General features: G+C 40.2%; 1 protein-coding gene across 1 annotated transcript in view; it reads left to right on the top strand.

Moving 5' to 3' along the window:
- LOC141987641 (terminal uridylyltransferase 7-like) overlaps positions 1–20,344 on the top strand; it is a 45,797-nt gene that overhangs the window by 4,854 nt on the left and 20,599 nt on the right. Inside the window, exons 3-14 of the mRNA XM_074953166.1 lie at positions 6,139–6,317; positions 7,120–7,236; positions 8,340–8,517; positions 8,991–9,079; positions 9,565–9,616; positions 11,364–11,433; positions 12,377–12,503; positions 14,302–14,421; positions 15,492–15,626; positions 18,155–18,335; positions 18,664–19,811; positions 19,914–20,064. Of these exons, the coding sequence (XP_074809267.1) occupies positions 6,139–6,317; positions 7,120–7,236; positions 8,340–8,517; positions 8,991–9,079; positions 9,565–9,616; positions 11,364–11,433; positions 12,377–12,503; positions 14,302–14,421; positions 15,492–15,626; positions 18,155–18,335; positions 18,664–19,811; positions 19,914–20,064 (2,547 nt within the window). The remainder of the gene's footprint in view (positions 1–6,138; positions 6,318–7,119; positions 7,237–8,339; positions 8,518–8,990; positions 9,080–9,564; positions 9,617–11,363; positions 11,434–12,376; positions 12,504–14,301; positions 14,422–15,491; positions 15,627–18,154; positions 18,336–18,663; positions 19,812–19,913; positions 20,065–20,344) is intronic.

The following is a 20,344-nucleotide window of genomic DNA, read 5'->3' as shown; positions in this document are numbered from 1 at the left end:
TGTCCAGACAGCAAATGTGAAAAATCGGAATGGGGGTGGGGGGTAATAGGAGCCCATATAAGAAAAAGACCCAAAAATGGGGACTGTCCCTATAGAATCGGGACATCTGGTCACCCTAGAAAGGGGTCACCAAAAAAAAAAAAAATGTTTGAGAACCACTGGCATAAATGATCTGAAACACATTGTTTCCTGTATGAAAGCTTTAAATATGGTACTCTGCAGTTAGATAACTTGAATACTAGTTGACAACAGTCCACCCTGAGGTAGACTTGGCTTTGACTCTGAGTCCCTGTGGCACGCTTTAGCTGTGTGTACACTTATAACGTGGCAGTGGCACAGCGATAGCACTTCAGTGTAGACACTCGCTACAGCGATGGGAGGGGTTCTGACAGCTCTGTTGTTAATTCACCTCCCTGAGAGGCGGTAGCTAGGTGAACAGAAGAATTCTTCCGTTGACCTACCGCTGTCTACTCCAGGGGTTAGCTCAGCATAGCCACGTCTCCCAGGGGTAGGAATTTTTCACACTCCTGAGAGACGTAGCTACGCCGATCTAAGTTTCCGGCGGAGACCAGGCCTTGGTTGTCCTTAACAAGTTTTTATGATGTCTCCCCATCCCTTCAGCTCCTTCACTCAGTCAACTGCCATGGAACCTCTGGCTCCCCATGTTCCGTCTGGTAGCTTCTCAAGCACTGCCTGTCTTTTCCTAGAGGGGCTTTTGTTCGCCTCATGGCGGCTGATTGAACTGAACTGATGGCAACCTGTAATAAATAAGTGAACCAGGTTTCAAGATTGAAGCTTAACCTCGGGCGCTAATGGTATGTCTCTACTGCCAAAGAAATCCTGCAGCGGGTAGTCTCAGAGCCCAGGTTAATTGACCCGAGCTGTTGCTACGGGGCTAAAAATAGCAGTGTAGATGTTCCCATTCAGTCCGGAGCCTGGGCTCCGAAACCCGGCAAGGCGGTGGATCACAGAACCCGGGTTCCAGGCCAAGCGAGAATGCCTACGCTTCTCTTTTTAGCCCCATAGTTTGAGCGTGAGTCAGTTGACTTGGGCTTTGAGACTCACTGTTCTGTGTTTTGGTTTTTTTTGCAGTGTGGATGTACGCTGAGCCTTTTGGTGGCCTCTTAGGGAAATTCATAGCTTATATTTGTGTCTCCTCCGGTACTTGACTGATACTGAATGAGTATCTCAAATTTAAACATACTAGATAAGTGGGGCCATGCAGATCAACTGACCGTATTAAAGAGTTTCTATCCATTAAGCAGTCATTTCAGACCAGGTGATAAGAGGATAGACTATTCAGATTGTGAGAGATTTGGTGGTGTAAGCTTTCTTGTTTCATTTTTAAGAACTAAAAGAAAGATCATCCAGTGAGGACCTGGGATGAGTTGCTTTTTATACTCTGTATAAATACTTAGTCTCAACCAATATTGGAGCTACCAAGTAATGATAGGAGTTTTTACTTACTTGGCATATTGTTGTTTTATAAGCAACTATTTCAGTGCTCACAAAAATTAGTTTTAACTTATGATGAGGAGCAGAATTCCATGCATTGTCACTTATTTGATATCCAAATTGTGTTAATCAGAGCGTTTATATTGATCATGGGGAGGCAGAGTTCTGTAAGAGCATAACGACAGGACTATTGCAGAGCTCAAATGTTTTCCTGCCATTAGCTAGAGAGTCAGTATGAGAGATTTCAGAGTAACAGCCGTGTTAGTCTGTATTCGCAAAAAGAAAAGGAGTACTTGTGGCACCTTAGAGACTAACCAATTTATCTGAGCATAAGCTTTCGTGAGCTACAGCTGACTTCATCCAGTGAAGTGAGCTGTAGCTCACGAAAGCTTATGCTCAAATAGTATGAGAGAATGGCAGGAAGGGGGTGACACCAAGTAAGTCAAGGTGGGGAAAAGCCAGTCAGACTTCCTTCTCTACTTTTTTGCTACTTTTGGACTTCTAGCAGAGTCCTATCCCTAGACGCTGTTTGCTCAGTCCCTGTTTACTATCAGCTTCTGGCTGGTAGGTCCCAGATAAATTTGAAGGACACCTCACTAACCTGCTGCTGGTAGGGAGAAAACACACTCTCTGCCCAGCCTTGCTGCAGCTATGTGGAGATGGGGTTTCTGCTCCTCTAGCCTTACTGCAGCCTCTTCTCTGCTGCAGGAATGGTGGGTTGTGCTGGTCTGCTTTTGGGTGTTGAGTTCTACTTGCAGCCTCTGATCATAGCTTTCTCTAAATGGCAGCTGAGTGAAATTTACATTAGTCTTGTCAGTTACGCGCTGCCTGGTGCGCATGAAAGCTACATGCATGGTGGTAAAGGTGGACTCCAAAAGGATTAGAAATTTAAGAATTTATTTTTTGAAAGTTGAGCAGAAACTGATGGTTTAGACCTCCTGCTTGCCAGGAATATTTCCTACTTGCTATTGGCATGTGGGTGGTTAGATTTTTTTTCCAAGTTTTGACTTCTTTATTGGCTATTGAGAGGCTTCTAAACAAATCTCGCATTGCTGAATTCTTAGAGTACCTGGAACTATTGTTAATTTTCAAACTGTGATTCACATGCTCTTCAGCAGTGTGTAAAAGTCTTCTGGCCCCTCTCCCATCACTTTCTGCAGGATTTTAAGTTTTTTAAAAAATTTTTTAGTTCCTGCTGTAAGCAGATGCAGTATTATCTTGCGGAGTGTGCAGGTAGAGGGCTCTGTTCCTGGTAGCTTTGCCAAGCTATAGAAGAGTGACACTAACAGGGCTGTGATCAGTTTCACGGCTGCCTGTCAGAACCCAGAGAGCTAGAGTCTGAAAACTCCCTTGATTAGAATGAATAGATATTTTGACCAGGTGAGTGGATTGCATGAAGCTAGAGAGCTGCTGGCTTGTTTTCTTGAGAGGGAAGAGAAGAAAGTTGGCCACTAAGCTGCTGTTGAATTCACAGGCTCTGAAGCCTGAGGAGCGGGGTGGGTTTCAGAGCCCAAGCTCCAGCCTGAGCCACAACTTGAAAGTGCTGTCTTCACAGGTAGTTTTTAGAACACTAATATGAGTCCCGCTAGCCCAAGATTGTCAACGTGGGCTGGGCGGTTTGCTTCTGCTCTGTCCAAAATGCTGCGGAGACATATCCTTAACCATTGGGCTAAGTTGTCAAGCCATTCTATGAGCAGCAGTGAAATGAGTGGTTTTTATACTGCTTTTAGAAGAAAGCTGTGAACAGCAGATGAAGGCACTGGAGTTATTTGGTGAGGAGGAATCTCTCTCTTTTTTTTTTTTTTTTTTTTTTTAAGTTGAGAGATGAGTAAAGTACCAGGGACTTGTCTTTCCCAGCTATTGCAGCAGATTGAAGGAAGGATGAAGTTCCTGGGGAGAGAGAGAATTGCGGAGGACAAAGACCAGCATTTTTTCATTTTTAGGAGTTTTTAGCATCAGACAATTGCTAGACAGAAGCTGACATGGCATTCCTTTCATCACCTTGAAATCTCGTTTGCATAGTTTCAATTAAAAGCAGTTTGAGACACTGTATATGCTGAATCTCCCTGTCAATTTTTGTGGTTTCACAATCAATTGTTTGGGTTTATTTTAATTTTTCCTCTTGCTGGGGATGGCCTACACAAATGGGAAGCTAACTAGACAAAGTGCCATCAAATGCCCAAATAAACTGAAAAAAAAAATCCGAATTTTTTCACCGCTAGTAACTTTAGGGGATCCTTATAGCAATGTTAAAAAGAACAGGAGTACTTGTGGCACCTTAGAGACTAACAAATTTAGTTGAGCATAAGCTTTTGTGGGCTACAGCCCACTTCATCGGCTGTATAGAATGGAACATATAGTAAGAAGGGGTGTCTGTGTGTGTGTGTGTGTATGTATATGTATATACAGACATACAGAGAACATGAAACACTAACCCAGGAACTATCCTTGCAACAAAGCCCGATGTCAACTCTGTCCACATATTTATTCTGGTGACGCCATCATAGGACCTAATCACATTAGCCACACCATCAGGGGCTCGTTCACCTGCACATCTACCATCAAGTGCCAGCAATGCCCCTCTGCCATGTACATTGGCCAAACCGGACAGTCTCCACACAAAAGAATAAATGGACACGCATCTGACATCAGGAATCATAACATTCAAAAACCGGTAGGAGAACACTTCAACCTCTCTCGTCACTCAGTAACAGACTTAAAGGTGGCAATTTTGCAACAGAAAAGCTTCAAAACCAGACTCCAGTGAGAAACTGCTGAGCTTGAATTAATATGCAAACTAGATACCATTAACTTGGGTTTGAATAAAGACTGGGAGTGGCTGGGTCAACACATATTGAATCTATTTCCCCATGTTAAGTATCCTCACGCCTTCTTGTCAACTGTCTAAATGGGCCACGTTGATTATCACTACAAAAGTTTTTTTCTCCTGCTGATAATAGCGCATCTTAATTAATTAGCCTCCTACAGTTGGTGTGGCTACTTACACACACACACACACACACACACACACACACACACACACACACACACACACACAACATGAAAAGGTGAATGTGTGTGTATGTATATAGATAGATAGATAGATATCTCTTCTTACTATATGTTCCATTCTATGCATCCGATGAAGAGGGCTGTAGCCCACGAAAGCTTCTGCTCAACTAAATTTGTTAGTCTCTAAGGTGCCACAAGTACTCCTGTTCTTTTTGCAGATACAGACTAACACGGCTGCTACTCTGAAAGTTATAGCAACATTGTTTTTGTTTTTTTTAAGAAAAGTACGATAGGATAGTTGACAGTGCCTCTTGAAAGAGATGGTGTTTAAGGGCAACCTTCCTAAATATCTGAGTATGAATTCACTTTCTGCTTGTTGGAGTTGGCTTCTAAAAGTCGGTAGAGGAAAAAATCTGATCCCAGTGGAAGGATTTCAGAGTAAGAAAGATTTTTCAAAAGCACTTGGAAGAGCCATTGTTCTGGCAACTTTATTTAGGTACCTAAACTAGAGGTGAGCTGTAATCCTGGCTCTCATTTGAAACTCTGGCCAGTATTTACTCATTCCTGCTGGAGCCAAAGATCACTTGTTTTTTTTATTTGTACGCTTTGGACCCGTAACTACTGTTGCAAAAATGCTGATAAAGCTGCTCACAAAGCATAGGCAGTATATTTACAGCCAGACTTCTGCCACAAGCTTAGCTGTAAACACAACAAATGTATCATACTGTTTATTTTGCAAGACTTAGTTGTATTAAGATAAGTACATCCATTTTTACACAAGTGGATTACTTTATTGAGGTGAAAAAGGGGCTTTGCTTCCCTCTTCTGAGTAGCTAAAAAGGATCACTGTCTTGTTTTTAATTTGCTATTTTAATTGTCTCGAGCCAATATACTGGTACAGTTGAAGAGCGGGTGACACCACAAGAGCAAGAAGCTTTCATTTCTGGGTATAAAACAAATAGTGTTACCATAGTATCTTGACATGAGGGCTATACTTTACGTGGGAGTAAGGAACGGGAGTTTCGGGGGGGAAATGTGCACTGTCTTATATACATGATTAAATAAAATCTCCATGTCAGCTATACTCCTGTAGCTGCCTGATCTGACACATGCACTGTTTACTGCCTGGGTATAATTTAGGTTTAGGGGGTGCTAACCTTCATGTCATGTTCCTAGGGACTCCGGAATATTGAAGTTTCAAAATTCCTAGATGAAAGTATTCAGGTTCAGAAGTGGGGAGTCATCCAGTGTCAATAATTCTGTAGGGATAGTAAGTCATCTCATCCTAATCCCTTCGAACTTGTGAGTCTTAAACTGACCATAGAACCTGTTGCCATTAGCGTTAACCAGTGTTGATCAAACAAGAATTTCTAAATAGCCCGGTTACTGACTTTTTGTGGGTCAACCTGTTTGTTGATACTTCAGAGGTCATTCTCCAGTAGTCGGTAAGAGTCAAAACAAACGTACCTTAGGAGACAGTATGAATATGCACCACCGGGGAGTGGGAGGTATTGCAATTGTCAGAAAAGATGACTTGCATATGTCAGAAAAGGAAATGGTGTGACAAGTAGAGAATCTTGTCTGCTTTATTGAATGCATTGGGTTCACTCTCCATTCTGTTGTGTGCTCTGAAATGATGTTACAGTATATTTGTTCTGATAACTCTTTAAGAAATGAAGAAACATAGGAAGCCAAGGAGATCAAGAAGGACAGGAAAAGAGGAGTATGATCAAGATGACGATGTGGAAAGCCCGGTTATAGATGAGTCGATGCTGTCAGTGAAGGAACTACTAGGGTTGCAGCAGGCTGAAGAGCGATTAAAGAGAGACTGCATTTACAGACTAAAGAAGGTGACACCACTCTCTTTTTGTATATACAGTATTTGGATATTTTATCACATACAGGTTTTAATTTATGAATTAAAGATCAAAGGTTTGCACTCTTCCTGAAGAATTCCACTTTATGCAGCTAAAGGCTCTGTTGTTAGTGATCCAATCCATAAAATTTTAACAAAATGGATGTTCAGTGGCTGGAAGTGAATAAAAAGAAGACGAGTGTACCTTTGCTTTTGACTACGTTCAGTATTCGAATTTCCAAGTGTCCCTCGATGTAATATTCAAATTGCTTGGCTCTAAGATTGGGGTTAGGTAGGGTTACCACTCGTTCGTGTTTTACCCGGACGGTCGGTTTTTGGTGTCTGTGTCCGGGTGCCATTTAGGGTTGCCAGGTGCCCGGTTTTTGACCAGGAAGTCTGGTCGAAAAGGGGACCTGGCAACCCTAAATGGCACCCAGACCCAAAGTTTGGTTACCACGGGGCAGGGGGAGGCGCCAGGTCACGCTAGCCTCTGCTCAGCTGGGGCCACCTCCTACCTGCAGGCAGGCAGGCTCCTTGAGATGATCCAGCAAGATGTTGCAAGGGCCTTGGGGAGAAGAGGCAGAGAAGGGGGTGGGCCCTGGGGAAAAAGGCAGAGCAGGTGCGGGGTCTCGAGGGTCCGGTTACCAGCAATTATAAAGGTGGCAACCCTCGGGTTGCCAGGAAAGTTGGAGGGTGTATTTTTGGACTTCCTAGGACAATTTAACTGACCGTGGCAGATGTATGAAATGAAGGTAACATCTTTCTGTATCTTAGTCAATAATCTCTCTCAATTTTAGCGTCCTCGAAACTACCCCACAGCCAAGTATACCTGCAAATTATGTGATGCTTTGATTGAGTCAGTGACATTTGCTCATAAGCACATTAAAGAGAAGAAGCACAAGAAAAACATAAAGGTGAGTTAATGACACTTTTAGAAATCCATGCTTTATATTTGTTTCAGTATTGTTATCCTGCTAATGATGATGCAATTATATTAGCCCTGAAGTCTTGCCTTGTTCTTACCATGCTTAATATTCTGCTAGTGTTATACAGAGTGCTTCTCTATATAATGTCTACCAATGTCCATAGACATTGGTAAAAGCAACAAATACGTAGTTTGAGACTTTTTTCCAGCATAGAGTGAACTCGAGACTGCCTCTAGGATATTACTGATATCTCCTAATAACCATCATTAAAGGGAGCTTTCATTCAATGTATAATTCAGTATTATTGTGCAGGTCATAAGTTTTTTTTAAAGGTTTTTTTTTTTTTTGCGTGTGTAATAAAAAGCTGTCACAACTTAACCTTATTTGTTGTTCATGAGTTGTGTAATGGTATCATTAACTGTATCTGCTCTCTTCTTAATATGTCATTTAGTGGCGTTCTGACAGCTATAATATACTTGGTTTTAGAATGAGTTGGTAAGAATGAATTTAAAATTTTTAATTGCCATTTGGACAATAGCCTAGATAATATGAAAGGGTTGTTGAATACTCCAGTATGAGAGAATATATATCAATAATTAAAATAACAGCGTTATATTTATATATATTGAAAACTATGGCCAGCATAACTGCACTTTGACATTTTATTATTACTGAAAGAAACTTCTGCTGCGCCTGCCCTCCTTCCCCACCTTTGCCCCAGAAGACCAAAGGAATTGAAAGGCACGTACAGGGTTTCCCTTTTGTCTTCACCGTCATTATCCCATACCACTCCTTATAAGGAGAAAGGGATGTTTTCCTATGCCTTTTATATAGGTGTATGGATTTTTGTACATTACCGGAGCCTCGTGACGTCTCTAACTCTTTATCTAGATAGAATCATTGTATATCATCTTTCTCTAGACCTTAATTGTGTCCTAACGCATCAACTGTTTGAAACTGCTTACTAGCTCCGTAATATAGATGGGCACACAGAAATGTTTATGGCGGTAGGTTGTGTGTACCTACCCCTACCTCATGAAAGCAACTGAAGAGAGTCATTTAAATATGTTAAAATATGGTTGTCCTTGAAGGAAAAGCAAGAAGAACAACTGCTGACTACCCTGCCTCCACCAACACCTTCCCAGATACAAGCTATTGGTGTTGCCATTGAAAACGTAGTGCAAGAGTTTGGCTTAAATAATGAGGATTTGGAACAAAGACTCAAAATTAAAACAGCGATGGAAGATTTATTGCACCCAAAATTGCCAGGTATAACTCTGCCATTTGGTTTGATGGTCAAATATACTAAAAAGAAAAAGCATTTTTCTCTGCAAGAGTAATCTTAATCTCTGATTTTGACAAGTTCTACCAATAATAGAATTTGATTTTTGTCAGTATGTTCTGCTTGGTGACGTGGTGCCAGTATTTTGGCCTGAAGGTTGCTCTAAATTACATCAGCTGCCACTGACCGAGTGGCTGGGAATCAGCAGGGTTTAGAGGAGGCCCAAGCCATGCCCTATTGGGCATGGCCTCAATCCCTTTCGCCAGCAGCAGGGATAAGGTGTAGGAACTGTTGTGCTACTGAAAGATTCTTCAGAATTGGGGTGATCCTCTGATGGCTGTCTACGCCAGTTCTAGGACTAGAATCTGCTGGCAAGGCGTTGCAAAGTGGCTGCGCTCCAACGCAGGATTTGGATTAAGATGTTGAGTATATTAAAAAAAAAAAATTGCTTTCTTTGCAGATTGCTCGCTAAGGCTGTACGGCTCCTCCTGTAGCAGATTTGGTTTCAGAACATCTGACATAAACATTGATGTCCAGTTTCCAGCCAATGTAAGTAAGTAGGTTATGATGAGTGTTGTAAAATTGGCTGAATTGCCTTTTATAGTAACATTTAAGCAAGTTAATAACAAAGGTGCCAAGTGGTAATGGGATTTTTATTCACCAAAATGTATCGCTCCAAGGGGAGCTATTGTTAACTGCGTCTTAACTAAAATCATCTTAATCTGTTGTTAAAGTAGTGGTATTACTCTGTGCTAATAGCATCTTCAATCCAATGAACTCAAAGCACTTCACAAACACACATGAGTTAAACCTCACCTCCCAGCAACCCTGTGAGGCAGAGCAGGAGATTTATACCCATTTTACAGATGGGGAAACTGGGCCTCAGATGTTGTGATTTGCCTTAGGTGTCACAGTGATCCTCCTCTGTCTTTTCAATATGAAAGTATTAAAAATCCATCATTAAAAACCACATTTTTTTCAAATGTTTCAGAAGCTTAAATAATAATCTTCTGTGATTTGACTCCATTTCACAGATGGCTCAACCAGATGTTCTCTTACTTGTACAAGAAAGTCTGAAGAATAGTGGTAAGAAATACTTGTTCACTGCTTTCAGTTTCATTTCAAAAGCACCCCTTGCCGTTCTCACAGTACTCCTTCACTGAATGCAAAACCTTTTTTAAATAGATGCATCAGCTCAAATGCTTACTTGATTTTTACAGAATAATGTAAGTCTGTCTCCATATGTAGTTTCATTCTTCTTCTACACTAGTAAATTGTCAGGTACAAGAGTAAAGGTATTAAGCTTACATAATTGGAGGAGGGAGCATTTTGTACATTGAATTCCAAAATCCCTTCACAGCTAGGGAAAAGAGTTGGAGTTTTTATGTTGCTATATTTACTTGGTCAGTGACCTTGCTGAGACTTAAGCATGTGACGTAAATGAGACTACACAGTGCATGAAGTTAAGCAGGGGCCTAAGTCTTTGCAGGAGTGGTGCCTTGGATAGAATTATGTAGTGGTAGCCTAAAATTGTGTGTACCACAACACTCTAAGGTGTAACGTTCTGTAATGATCCCCTAGCTCTTTCTGTGAGCGCTGCTGATGGGATCACAGAAACAAAGGTTGATTGTAATATTCCCCTGCTAGCCCATAATGTAGTGCAAATCTCCCTAGAGTAAGGTGTGCTCCTTTACATGCCTTGGAGTCTCTCATCAACAGAAGTTGGTCCAATAAAAGATATTACCTCACGTACCTTGTCTCTCAAATATCCTGGGACTGACACGGCTACAACAACGCTACAGAACTAATGCCGTCAGACAAGCTGTTTAGTGTAGGCTTGTCATGTGTATTCCAACAAATGACTTACCCTGAATCGATAATGGTAGATACTAAATGCATCACTTGTATAGGGCCTAAAGAATTTAGCTGCTTTAGTATTTCGTTCAAATACTAGCTACAGTATGTCCTTTAGTGGTAGAAATTCTAACTGTGTGTTCTCATTCACATCAGGAATGGGGATGCCCCTCTTTCCACAGGCTAGCTTGTGAGGATGATTTACCTAGCGACATAAGTGTGCATGGTGCTTCTGACTTGAAATAGGACTGACTAGTCTTTGTCCCAAAGTACTTAAGGCCCTATTTTCAGATCCTAGCCTCCTTTCATGTATATACAACTTTGTGCACACATCTGCACATACATTTTTGGTGTGCTGATGTTTCGTCCACAAGATGGAATGTGTATATGGAAACTCATCACCTGCATGTTGAGGTACTAAAAAAATGCCACTCAGTCCTAATTTATGCACATCAGTGAAGACTGGGTTGAACCCAGCTGAAAACGGGGTCTTTACAATCTAAATAGAACATACGCAAAGGAAAAAGGGAGGGAGGGTGGCTCCTTTTCTGTTTTACCGTGTGTTACCGTGTGTGTGTGTGTGTGTGTGTGTGTGTGTGTGAGGTTTTACCCTTCTTTCCGCTCTCTCCCTTGTAGCATTTTCTTTAACACAACTGCTAAGTCGCTGCCTCCTCTACCAACAATAATGTGATCTTGTTTGGAAACACTGCAGGTTTATATAGTTGGACTGCATTTTTCCTTTCATATTTTCAAAATCTAAATTAACACAGTGTCTGATAGTACTGACCCACCAGACTTAACTTTCTATTTTCGTGCTTGAGTTAGTCAGGTTTCTAATTGGAGGTGATCCTTTTATGAGCCAGACTGATAGACCCAAAATCTATTTCTACTCCTTGCGCTACATGAGTTTCTCCTTAAACACGAAGAATATTATTAACAATGTGCTTAATGTGGCTTTTTCTTTTTTTTCCCCCCCCAGAATCTTTTATTGATGTTGATGCAGATTTCCATGCTAGAGTACCAGTGGTGGTGTGCAGAGAAAAGCAAAGGTCTCAGTTGTCAATTTGTGTGTTCTAATAGCATATAGCAATGTAAATTACACATACCCACACCTGAAAAAATAACATTTCTGTACTAAATTATTACAGTTCCATGGATCTTGACACAAACACTTATGGGCAAGTCATTCCTAGCCTAGAATAAGAGGGTAAGGGTTATTTCTTCCTCAACCCCCTCTTCCCCAGTCCCCTTTTAAAAAAAAAAATAAAAAAATAATAAAAAAAAAAATAATAAAAAAAACCTTTTATTTTTTCACTGTGCACCCCTCTGCACTGGGGATGATTGCTAAAGTAGAAAATTTCCTTTCTTCCCTTCTAGACGATGCAGATTTAATATCAAATGAAAGAAACCTAAAAAACAATGTAAGGGGAGCTTAAATAGCTTTAGTGCTATGAGGAAAGGAGTGAGGCATTTTATTTTGCCCACTTACCACATACCACTTCAGATTCATGAAATATTGTGTAACTAGCTACTGATGTAGAATCTATCACCAGTTGTTTGCAGCTCCTTGGTCTTTCATTACTGATTTTGTTCCTGCACTCTGGAAATAGTTTATGAACTGTGTTAGTAACTGGGTTTGGTACAGTGAAATTATTTTGATTCACGGAAGTAAATGACAATGTGTGATGTTTTAGTTCATTGACTAAATGATTTAGTTGCTTAAAAAAAATCTCCAGAAAGTGAGTGATGAATTGCTGTGAATTTTAAAATCCCTTTTGCTCTTGTAAAAGCTTTAAATGTTTAAATTGTAAAACTAAATACACAGGTCAAACTGGTTTTGTTTGCTTCCTTTCATTGTAAATGTTAAGTCTCTGAGGCTGTTAAATCTGTCATCATAGCCTCAATTTTGTGATAGGTTGTAAGATTTCGTCTGACATACGGCTTTCCCTAAAACACCTGCAGGATTTTCAGGTTGTTTCTTTGTCATTGTAGTGGCCTTGTTTGTAAAGTAAGCGCAGGGAATGAAAATGCTTGTCTGACGACAAACCATTTGGCTACTCTTGGAAAACTAGAACCAACTCTTGTACCTCTAGTGATTGCCTTCAGGTACTGGGCGAAGGTGAGTCTTTTTTTGATAAAAACCACAAATGGATGTGTACGTCTCAAACCGTTCTTTTTGTCCAACTCTTGTGTGATGAGTTTCTCAAAACAGGCACCTGGATAAGAGAAGGTAGGCAGTGTACAAAAGTTTAACCAAGATACATCCTGGTTTTCATGGTGTTTATCTTTTAGTCTAATGTCCTGCTAGTAAATCTCCAGTTGTAGTTTAGGAATGCGATTGCTCTAAGTCTCTTCTTGGGAAAAAATTACTCTTTGGTCTGAAATTTTGCATGATCTAGAGCAGGGGTTCTCTACCTTGGGGGATGCGGGCGGTCACAAACAGATTGCAATTGCCCTGTCCTTCATATGGCTCCATTAGGGGTTGGATAGACGGTGTGCCCTGCTATGGAAAAGGGGCTTGCTGTATGGAAAGCTGAAAATCGCTGGTTTAGATTGAGTGACTCTTTTTTTTTCTAACTGTACAAAAAGAATCTATTCAGTTGCTTCAATGATCTAAATATAACAGTATTTCACGCTTTTAAGAAACTTTCAGTTGCTTTATTAGGTTCTTATAATTCAAAAACGTCTTTGAACTTTAAACGTGACCCACAGGCTTTCCTCCTCTGAGGAATACAGTATTTGTTATGTGCAGTATATTATTTTCTTTGCCAATTACGTGCATGCACTGACTGAGATTATCTAATTGTTGCACTAAAATATAGTGCATACAGCAACCGCAACTGTGCCACCTTGCCTTTCTAGTTAAAGATCTCTTTACATAGGCAGCATTTTGTATATGATCATAGAGGTTGATGTGAAACTCTAGCTGGAATTTCTTGACTTTGTACCAAAAAGAATCCACCATGATGTTGCTTAAGAAGCTCTTTTGTTACGTGATTGCTGAGAGTCTAACCACATTAATAGCAACGCTTAGAAATTATAAAGATGTTGATATGCATATCTTTGTCTGTTAGTCTTTTAAAAAATTGCTTATGAAATCCCAGCTTCTCTGCACCTGAGTACCAGCTGCAAAAGTGCCTCAAGTGCATAGAAGGGGAAGATTATTTGTGAAGAATTCTTAAGATTTGTCATATGAGGTAATTTTCACATTTGAAGTTAATGGAAACAAATTAGGAAGAGTTCATGTGGACAAAATGAGTGAAAGCTTTGCGTATTTGATGCAAGTATGATATGTGTTTGACGGAAGGTAGGGTATGTTTATTTCATGTAGCAAGTCGCTTGAAAATGGTGAAGTTTGAAGTCCTAAATAAGCCAGTCATCTTTGTGAATGTTAGACAGTACTCTGGGTATACATACCGTATATGCCACCTTAAGTCTTGATTTCTGAAATAGCTTGAGAAGATTACAGTACAAAGATAAGAGTCACGATTCTGAATTTATTATACCATAACTCTTGAAACTGAAAATGAGCAGTTCGTTAAAGGAGCTGAAGGGAATTATGCCGAGATCTCATTGACGCGATTTCCCTTCACCCTCACTGCAAATCCCAACTGTTGCGTACAGCCAGTAGCTTGATTGGCTGGAAGATTGTCAGAATGGAATGCATACGAGAAAAGTGATTTCAGTATTCTTACGCTAGAACACCGGCTGTGATTTTAATGACTACATGAAGTCCTTTGGAACCAAACACATCCCACAACGTGGGGACAAACGAGTTATGTAAATCTTCGCGCTCTCTTCCGGTATTTAAATTGACGGTTTTGCAAATAGGAGAATGATGATCGATACCAAAAAGACTATTTGTAATAAAAAGCTTGATGTGGAAAAATATTAACGTGTTTCAATTTTTTTTACAGCTGTGTTGTGCTGATCGTCCTGAAGAAGGAGGTTTGCCATCTTACGTGTTTGCTTTAATGGTCATTTTCTATCTACAACAGAGGAAAGAGCCATTTCTGCCTGTTTATTTGGGATTGTGGGTACGTGCTACTTAAGTCTTATCAATCTGAGGGTGATATTTTCTGTTATAATTGTAAATTATTACTTGCTTGTGTCTTGCCTGTCCCTTGTGCAGGACAGTAAGACACTTAGTCACCAACAGCAAAATATCAATATAGTTTTTGTGTGCATAATATATGTGACAAGAATATGCCACAATTAAGTTTGGTTGAGCAATTTTAATTCCTTCCCCTTGTGCGCAAGCATTATGATGCAGTCTTTAATTACGTGATCACATATTATTTTCCACAGGATACTAGCCTCATTCAGCGCACGGAATGGACAGTGCTCACTTAATGAGCAGTTATTCGCTCTTTTGTTTTCTCATTGTTCAGTGTGTGGCCCCATCTCCTTGGCTGCACAGTCCTGATTCACCCATACCGCAGGTCCATACTGCGCACTGATGTGGCGGGGGTCCTGTGGAAAAAATAATATGCAATTATGTAGTTAAAGACTGTATAATCATGCCTGGGCACAAGGGGGATTAATTAAGGTGGTATCCTATGTGTAATTTTTTTCAAAAACAACTCTCTAACTTTTGAGTGGGACTTAGGCACTTAACGTTTATCCTAGGCCTATAATAAACTTCTTCAAACACTGATCTATTTTATCATTAGCATATTTCAGAATTGTTTACAGACTTGCTGTTTACATACAGCTCTTGATCTTGGTTAACGAGTCAAATCGATGTATGTATAAAATTTTATTTAAAGCCACGTGACGGAACCTCTAACAAAGTAAAGATACCAATAGAAATCATAAGTAGATGGATACTGCGTGTAATTTCTTATTTTGAAAATCGACTAATGGAGTTGTAGTGCGCATTGGTGACATTTAATCAGAAAGCCGATTACCTGGGGAGGAAGAACCCTATCGAATGAGAATTCAGTAAGCTTGTCTTTATTATGGGTATAGTATATGATGATTTTTGTACGTCTTTGAAATACTGACTTTTTTCTGGATGATTAATAGTATGGAGGATGTTGGTTTGAAATCCTTCAGATAAAAAAGGTGTCTGGTGTTTTTTCCTCTTTCCCTCTGCACTCTCCAGATTGGAGGATTCTCCTTAAACAAATTAGTAAACTTCAACCTTAAAGATGTTGAGAATGATATCGTGGTCTGGGAGTATAATCCTGCTGTTGATGATGCTGATTCTCCAAAAGAAGCTTCTCCTAAAAGGGGCAAGGTCTGAACCATTTCAGTTACTTCAGTAGTAATCTAGAAATCACTACTGCTACTCTCAGCAATGACCACCCATCTTTATTTTAAGTGAAGTAAAATTGTTGGTGTATTGCGAAGCTAACCTGCATAATTCAGTGGCTGTGTGCAGTGTCGTGGCCGTGTCAGTCCCAGGATATTAGAGAGACAAAGTGGGTGGTGATAAAAATGTATTACCTCACCCACCTTGTCTCTCTAATTCAGTGACTGGTTTTCTGTTGCGTATGCGACATCTAAAGACAAATGTGACAAGTAGTAGGAGACCAGGAAGTAATTCTAAGTCTTAAGGTATTGGTGATGCTTGCCAGGGATACCCAGGGTTGTAAGGCACCTCGCTATGCGGAAGCCTTTTCTATGCCCGCTGTGGATCACTCTCTGACTCCATCAGCTACTGGCAACGCAAACTTCCCCTCCAGACCTCCACAGGCCCCACTCTCTCTTTTTCCAGGTTAGTGATAGGCACACTCCAGCACCCGAGTCCTCCAAGCACGCCTGCAGTGTCCAGTCCCTACACCACTGGACACTCACACAATTACCAGACCCACTGTTCCCAAAGGAGCAGTTCACCACAGCTTCCCAGTTACTCCTTAGACCACAGGTCAGCTTAACACATGGCACTTAGATTTGTTTATAGTGAAAACAAGTATAAGTTTACCAAAAAAGAGCCAAGGCCTAAACTTAATGAACAACACTTTTTTCCTGTCTGATAAAGGTTGTCTCATCCAAAAAATCTTTCTCCCGGCTTTTAGCAGCAAGGTTGGTTGTGACCCTCTGTTCATAAGAGAAGCATGCTGTCAGCTTGTCTCCTAGGTGAAAGATGCAGTTTGTCTCTCTACAGTTACCGTACAAAAACCCATTGTCTTAACTTGTGAACAGGATTCCCCTCCTCTCCTCCCATTAGTTGTTTTTTTCCTCTGTGCTCCTTTCTTGTCGGTTTTTACGATCTCTTGATTAGCCTTGTGCTCAGATAGTAGGTAGGCTTCCATTTGTGAAGTAGACAATACATAATGCACTTGACCAGCCAGCCAGAGATAAGCATCTCTTCTCTCTTGCCTGGCAGGAGTATGTTGATCCCCTTCTGGTGACCTGCCTTAACTCGCACTGAAAATTATGTGCTTAAGGTCTATGTATACGTAACTCCTTACATATTATCGGTACACACATCTCACAATGATTATGCTGACCAGTGTGCCACAGGTTTTCATTAGAGACCGCTTCAGTGAACCAGTATGCAGATACCAGATCCCCTGTGCCCTCAGCCAGTTGGCACCAAGAGGTCCCAGGGTCACAGTCCTGGGTTGTTAATATTTGTTAAACTAGGGGACAACTGTAGTTGACAGAATTCCAAAAATCCTTTTTCAAACTTGACTGTGTCAACTGAGTAACTCTTAATTTCAAACTACTATTTTTCTTATCTAATAGCATTGCTCTTTTTAGAAATAGCATAACTGTATAAATTCAGTCCAAATCGCACATGGGAGTGTTTTATAATACAGAAGTGACGTAAACTTAATCCAGCAATGGCTAACATTTATAATTTTTTAAGGGTAAAATACTCCATGACCTTTGTCTAAAAAGATCTTATTTGGTAAAATACTAAGCAATCTTTGTATAGCAAAAATATGAAATCTTTTAAAAATAATTTGTGCTGTGTTTATAAATCAGAGCCATTATAAAATTCACGTAAACTAAATTCTTACAAGTATATTAAGATAATGTATAGCCGTAAAAGCTAGGACCGCCTGAATCTAAGGAAAAGCATAATGTACTCTAAAAGACTGTGTCAATAATTTGTCACAATACCAAACTGGATTAGCACTCAATCCCAGCATCCACGTCTTTTGCTTCATGCCAAATTATTGATGGTTAGCCCTAAGAAACAACTCCAACCAAAGAGGACAAACTTTCAGAGTTGGCAGAATAAATATCCACAAAGATTTTAAACTGTGTAATTTGCTCTGTCTGTCACTTCCCCTTCTTGCTTGAAGTGCACATTTTGTGCCTGTACATTTAAGTGACCATGCGGGGTGATTCTTTCTGAAGAGTGTTTTGCATTTGATGAGGCTATATCTGTCACGCTAACTGAGGTTTTTATGCTCTGAAATGCTCACTTTGAAATGTATTAGTTATAGCACAAGAACATTTTTATGTAAATACACAATCATGATTAATATTAGCCATAATCATACGCTGTCCAACCGTTATTACATTTGATTTATAAGAGTTTGAGGTGTTAGTGTAAATTAAGATAACTCTCTCTTTAAATTGTCCTCTTCTGTAGCTGTAAAGTGTGTGTTTAACTCTCATAATGTTGTAGTTTCCCTTGTTTGAGTAGAGCATTAATTTTTATTGTTGAGACTGCACACTCGTCGCAGACGTGTGACTGTGTGTCAGTGAAAAGCAAGTTTAAGACTGGCAGAATGATTTTTCTGCCCCATAAAAGAGGGTTTTTCGTCCACCTTAAAACTGAAGAGGGTTTTGCTTTCCAATTAACAGGTTCCCTTAGTGTTTGATTCAGGACACCAGTGTTCAGCACCAGTTGGGCAGCTTTGGGTAGAACTGCTTCGCTTCTATGCCTTGGAGTTTAATTTGGCTGATCTGGTCATCAGTATACGACTCAAAGAACCAGTGTCTCGTGAATCAAAGGACTGGCCTAAAAAGCGCATGGCTGTGGAAGGTACCTGAAGTCTGTCAATTAAGACTTATCGGCCCTGTGACTTACCAAGTACGCTGTCAGATATGTTAGCAAAACAATTTCAGGCATATGTTTCTGTGTGATATTATAAAATGTTTTAAACATATACAGTTTCCTCCACAAAGTCTAGAGCTCTCTTTATTGCTAATGCGTTCCTAAAACAGTTCATTAAATTAATTGACAATATATCTAAAATTTGTTGTAAAACAAAACAGGACTAATCAAACCTGTCTTTGCTGCTTCCTTATATCCATCAATGAAGTGTTAGATTTTTGTATTCAGTCAGCTCCTGGCTTTCTTTTTCTTTCAGACCCTTACTCAGTAAAGAGGAATGTGGCAAGAACTCTGAACAGTCAGCTAGTCTATGAATATATTCTTCACTGCTTAAGGGCAACTTACAAATATTTTGCCTTGCCCCACAAAAAACCTACAAAATCCAGCCCCAAAAAGCCTTTGAATGTCAATGAGGAGGCATCACGAAGATTAGAACCTGAAAAGGATGCCATAAAGCATGATGCCACCCATACGCAAAACGTAACTGACCAAATGGGGGAAGTGGTAGCAGCTGATTGTACTAATATTATTGACAGAAGTATAGACACGCCTCAGGCATGTACAGTTGATCCTTCAAAGGTGTTTGTCTCTGAAAGCGTGACCAAAGAAGAATTGGCAGATGATATAGGACATTTGGGAATTGCTCAGGAAGATTCAGACTTTGTAATTGAAGAGATGATTTCTGGTGATAATGAGAACTTTAAACCAAGCTGTGTAGAGACAGAAAGTGGAAAGGAGGAGGAGGAGGAGGAGGAAGAGGAAGAGGAAGAACATGACCAAGATGAGAAATGGCAGAAAAATGGGATAGTTATTGATCAAGGCTTGGATGACTACAGTGAAAATGGAGATCTCCCTATTCCAGCAAGTGAGCATGATATTGAAACATACAGTATTTCGGACTCTGAAGGTGTTCAGAGCACTGTAGTCAGAGAGAGTGATGAGTTTGGTTTAGAGTGCAACGTAATACTCGACGATAAGGCTGACATGGATGAGGAGAGCACAGAGGGGACTGATGAACTGGATGATTCCCTGAACAAACGTGCACCTTCGTTATCTGAAATGAATAACTCAGATGAGGAAGGAGAGGAAGAGGAGGGAGAACAGAGTTTTCTCCTAAACCAAAGAGAAAGTGGTGGTATTGTGACTGGACAAGATGATGAGCTGGACAATACTTACACTGCATCTGGGGATGAAGATGCACTGTCTGAGGAAGAATTGTCCGTCTCTGTTAAATATGAAGAGACAGAGCTGGGAAAACATGTAGATAAATCTCTAAGGGTAGATTTGAATGAAGAGGATTTTCTAGAGAAAGGAAGCCTTTGTGAAGAGGGCATACTAATAGGACAATTTATGGAATCTGAGCTCTTTTATGAATTTAATAAACCCGCTTTCACAAAGGGCAAGGTAAGCTTTTAACATCTAACCACCAGGAAATATTACTAAGTAGAGTTCTGATTCATGAAAGAGCCGTAGACTTAAAAAACGTCTTGCATTCTATTCACGCAGTCTCCTATGGTTGTATGTAGCTTGTGCAGACGAGAAGGTCACCTAAAGAGGGATTGTCCAGAAGACTTCAAAAAAATTGAGCTAGACCCTTTGCCAGCGTTGACACCCAAGTTTTCAAATATTTTAGATCAAGTTTGCATCCAGTGTTACAGTAAGTCATCAATACTGCACTCTTTCAATATGTTTATGGAAAATATGAATTAGTTAGCTAGATTTTAATAGTACTTTAGGGAATTCTCTGAGGTCAACAGCATCAGTGGAGCTGGGTTTTGAAAGTAGCAAACTTAGTACAGCAGGTGAGATTCTGTAGGGTAATGACATTAGTTTAATTGCTAAATTGCACCTGATACTTGTTGTATTCATAAGTCTAAATTGTACCTCCAAAGAGTAAAAATCCAAAGTGTGTAGGCTGATCTCATGACTCCTTGAAC

Source organism: Natator depressus, chromosome 5 (assembly GCF_965152275.1).
Source record: "Natator depressus isolate rNatDep1 chromosome 5, rNatDep2.hap1, whole genome shotgun sequence".
In the NCBI taxonomy this organism is placed as follows: Eukaryota; Metazoa; Chordata; order Testudines; family Cheloniidae; genus Natator; species Natator depressus.
The sequence above is the reverse complement of the archived record's forward strand: the minus strand, read 5'-3'. Positions and strand labels throughout refer to the sequence as shown.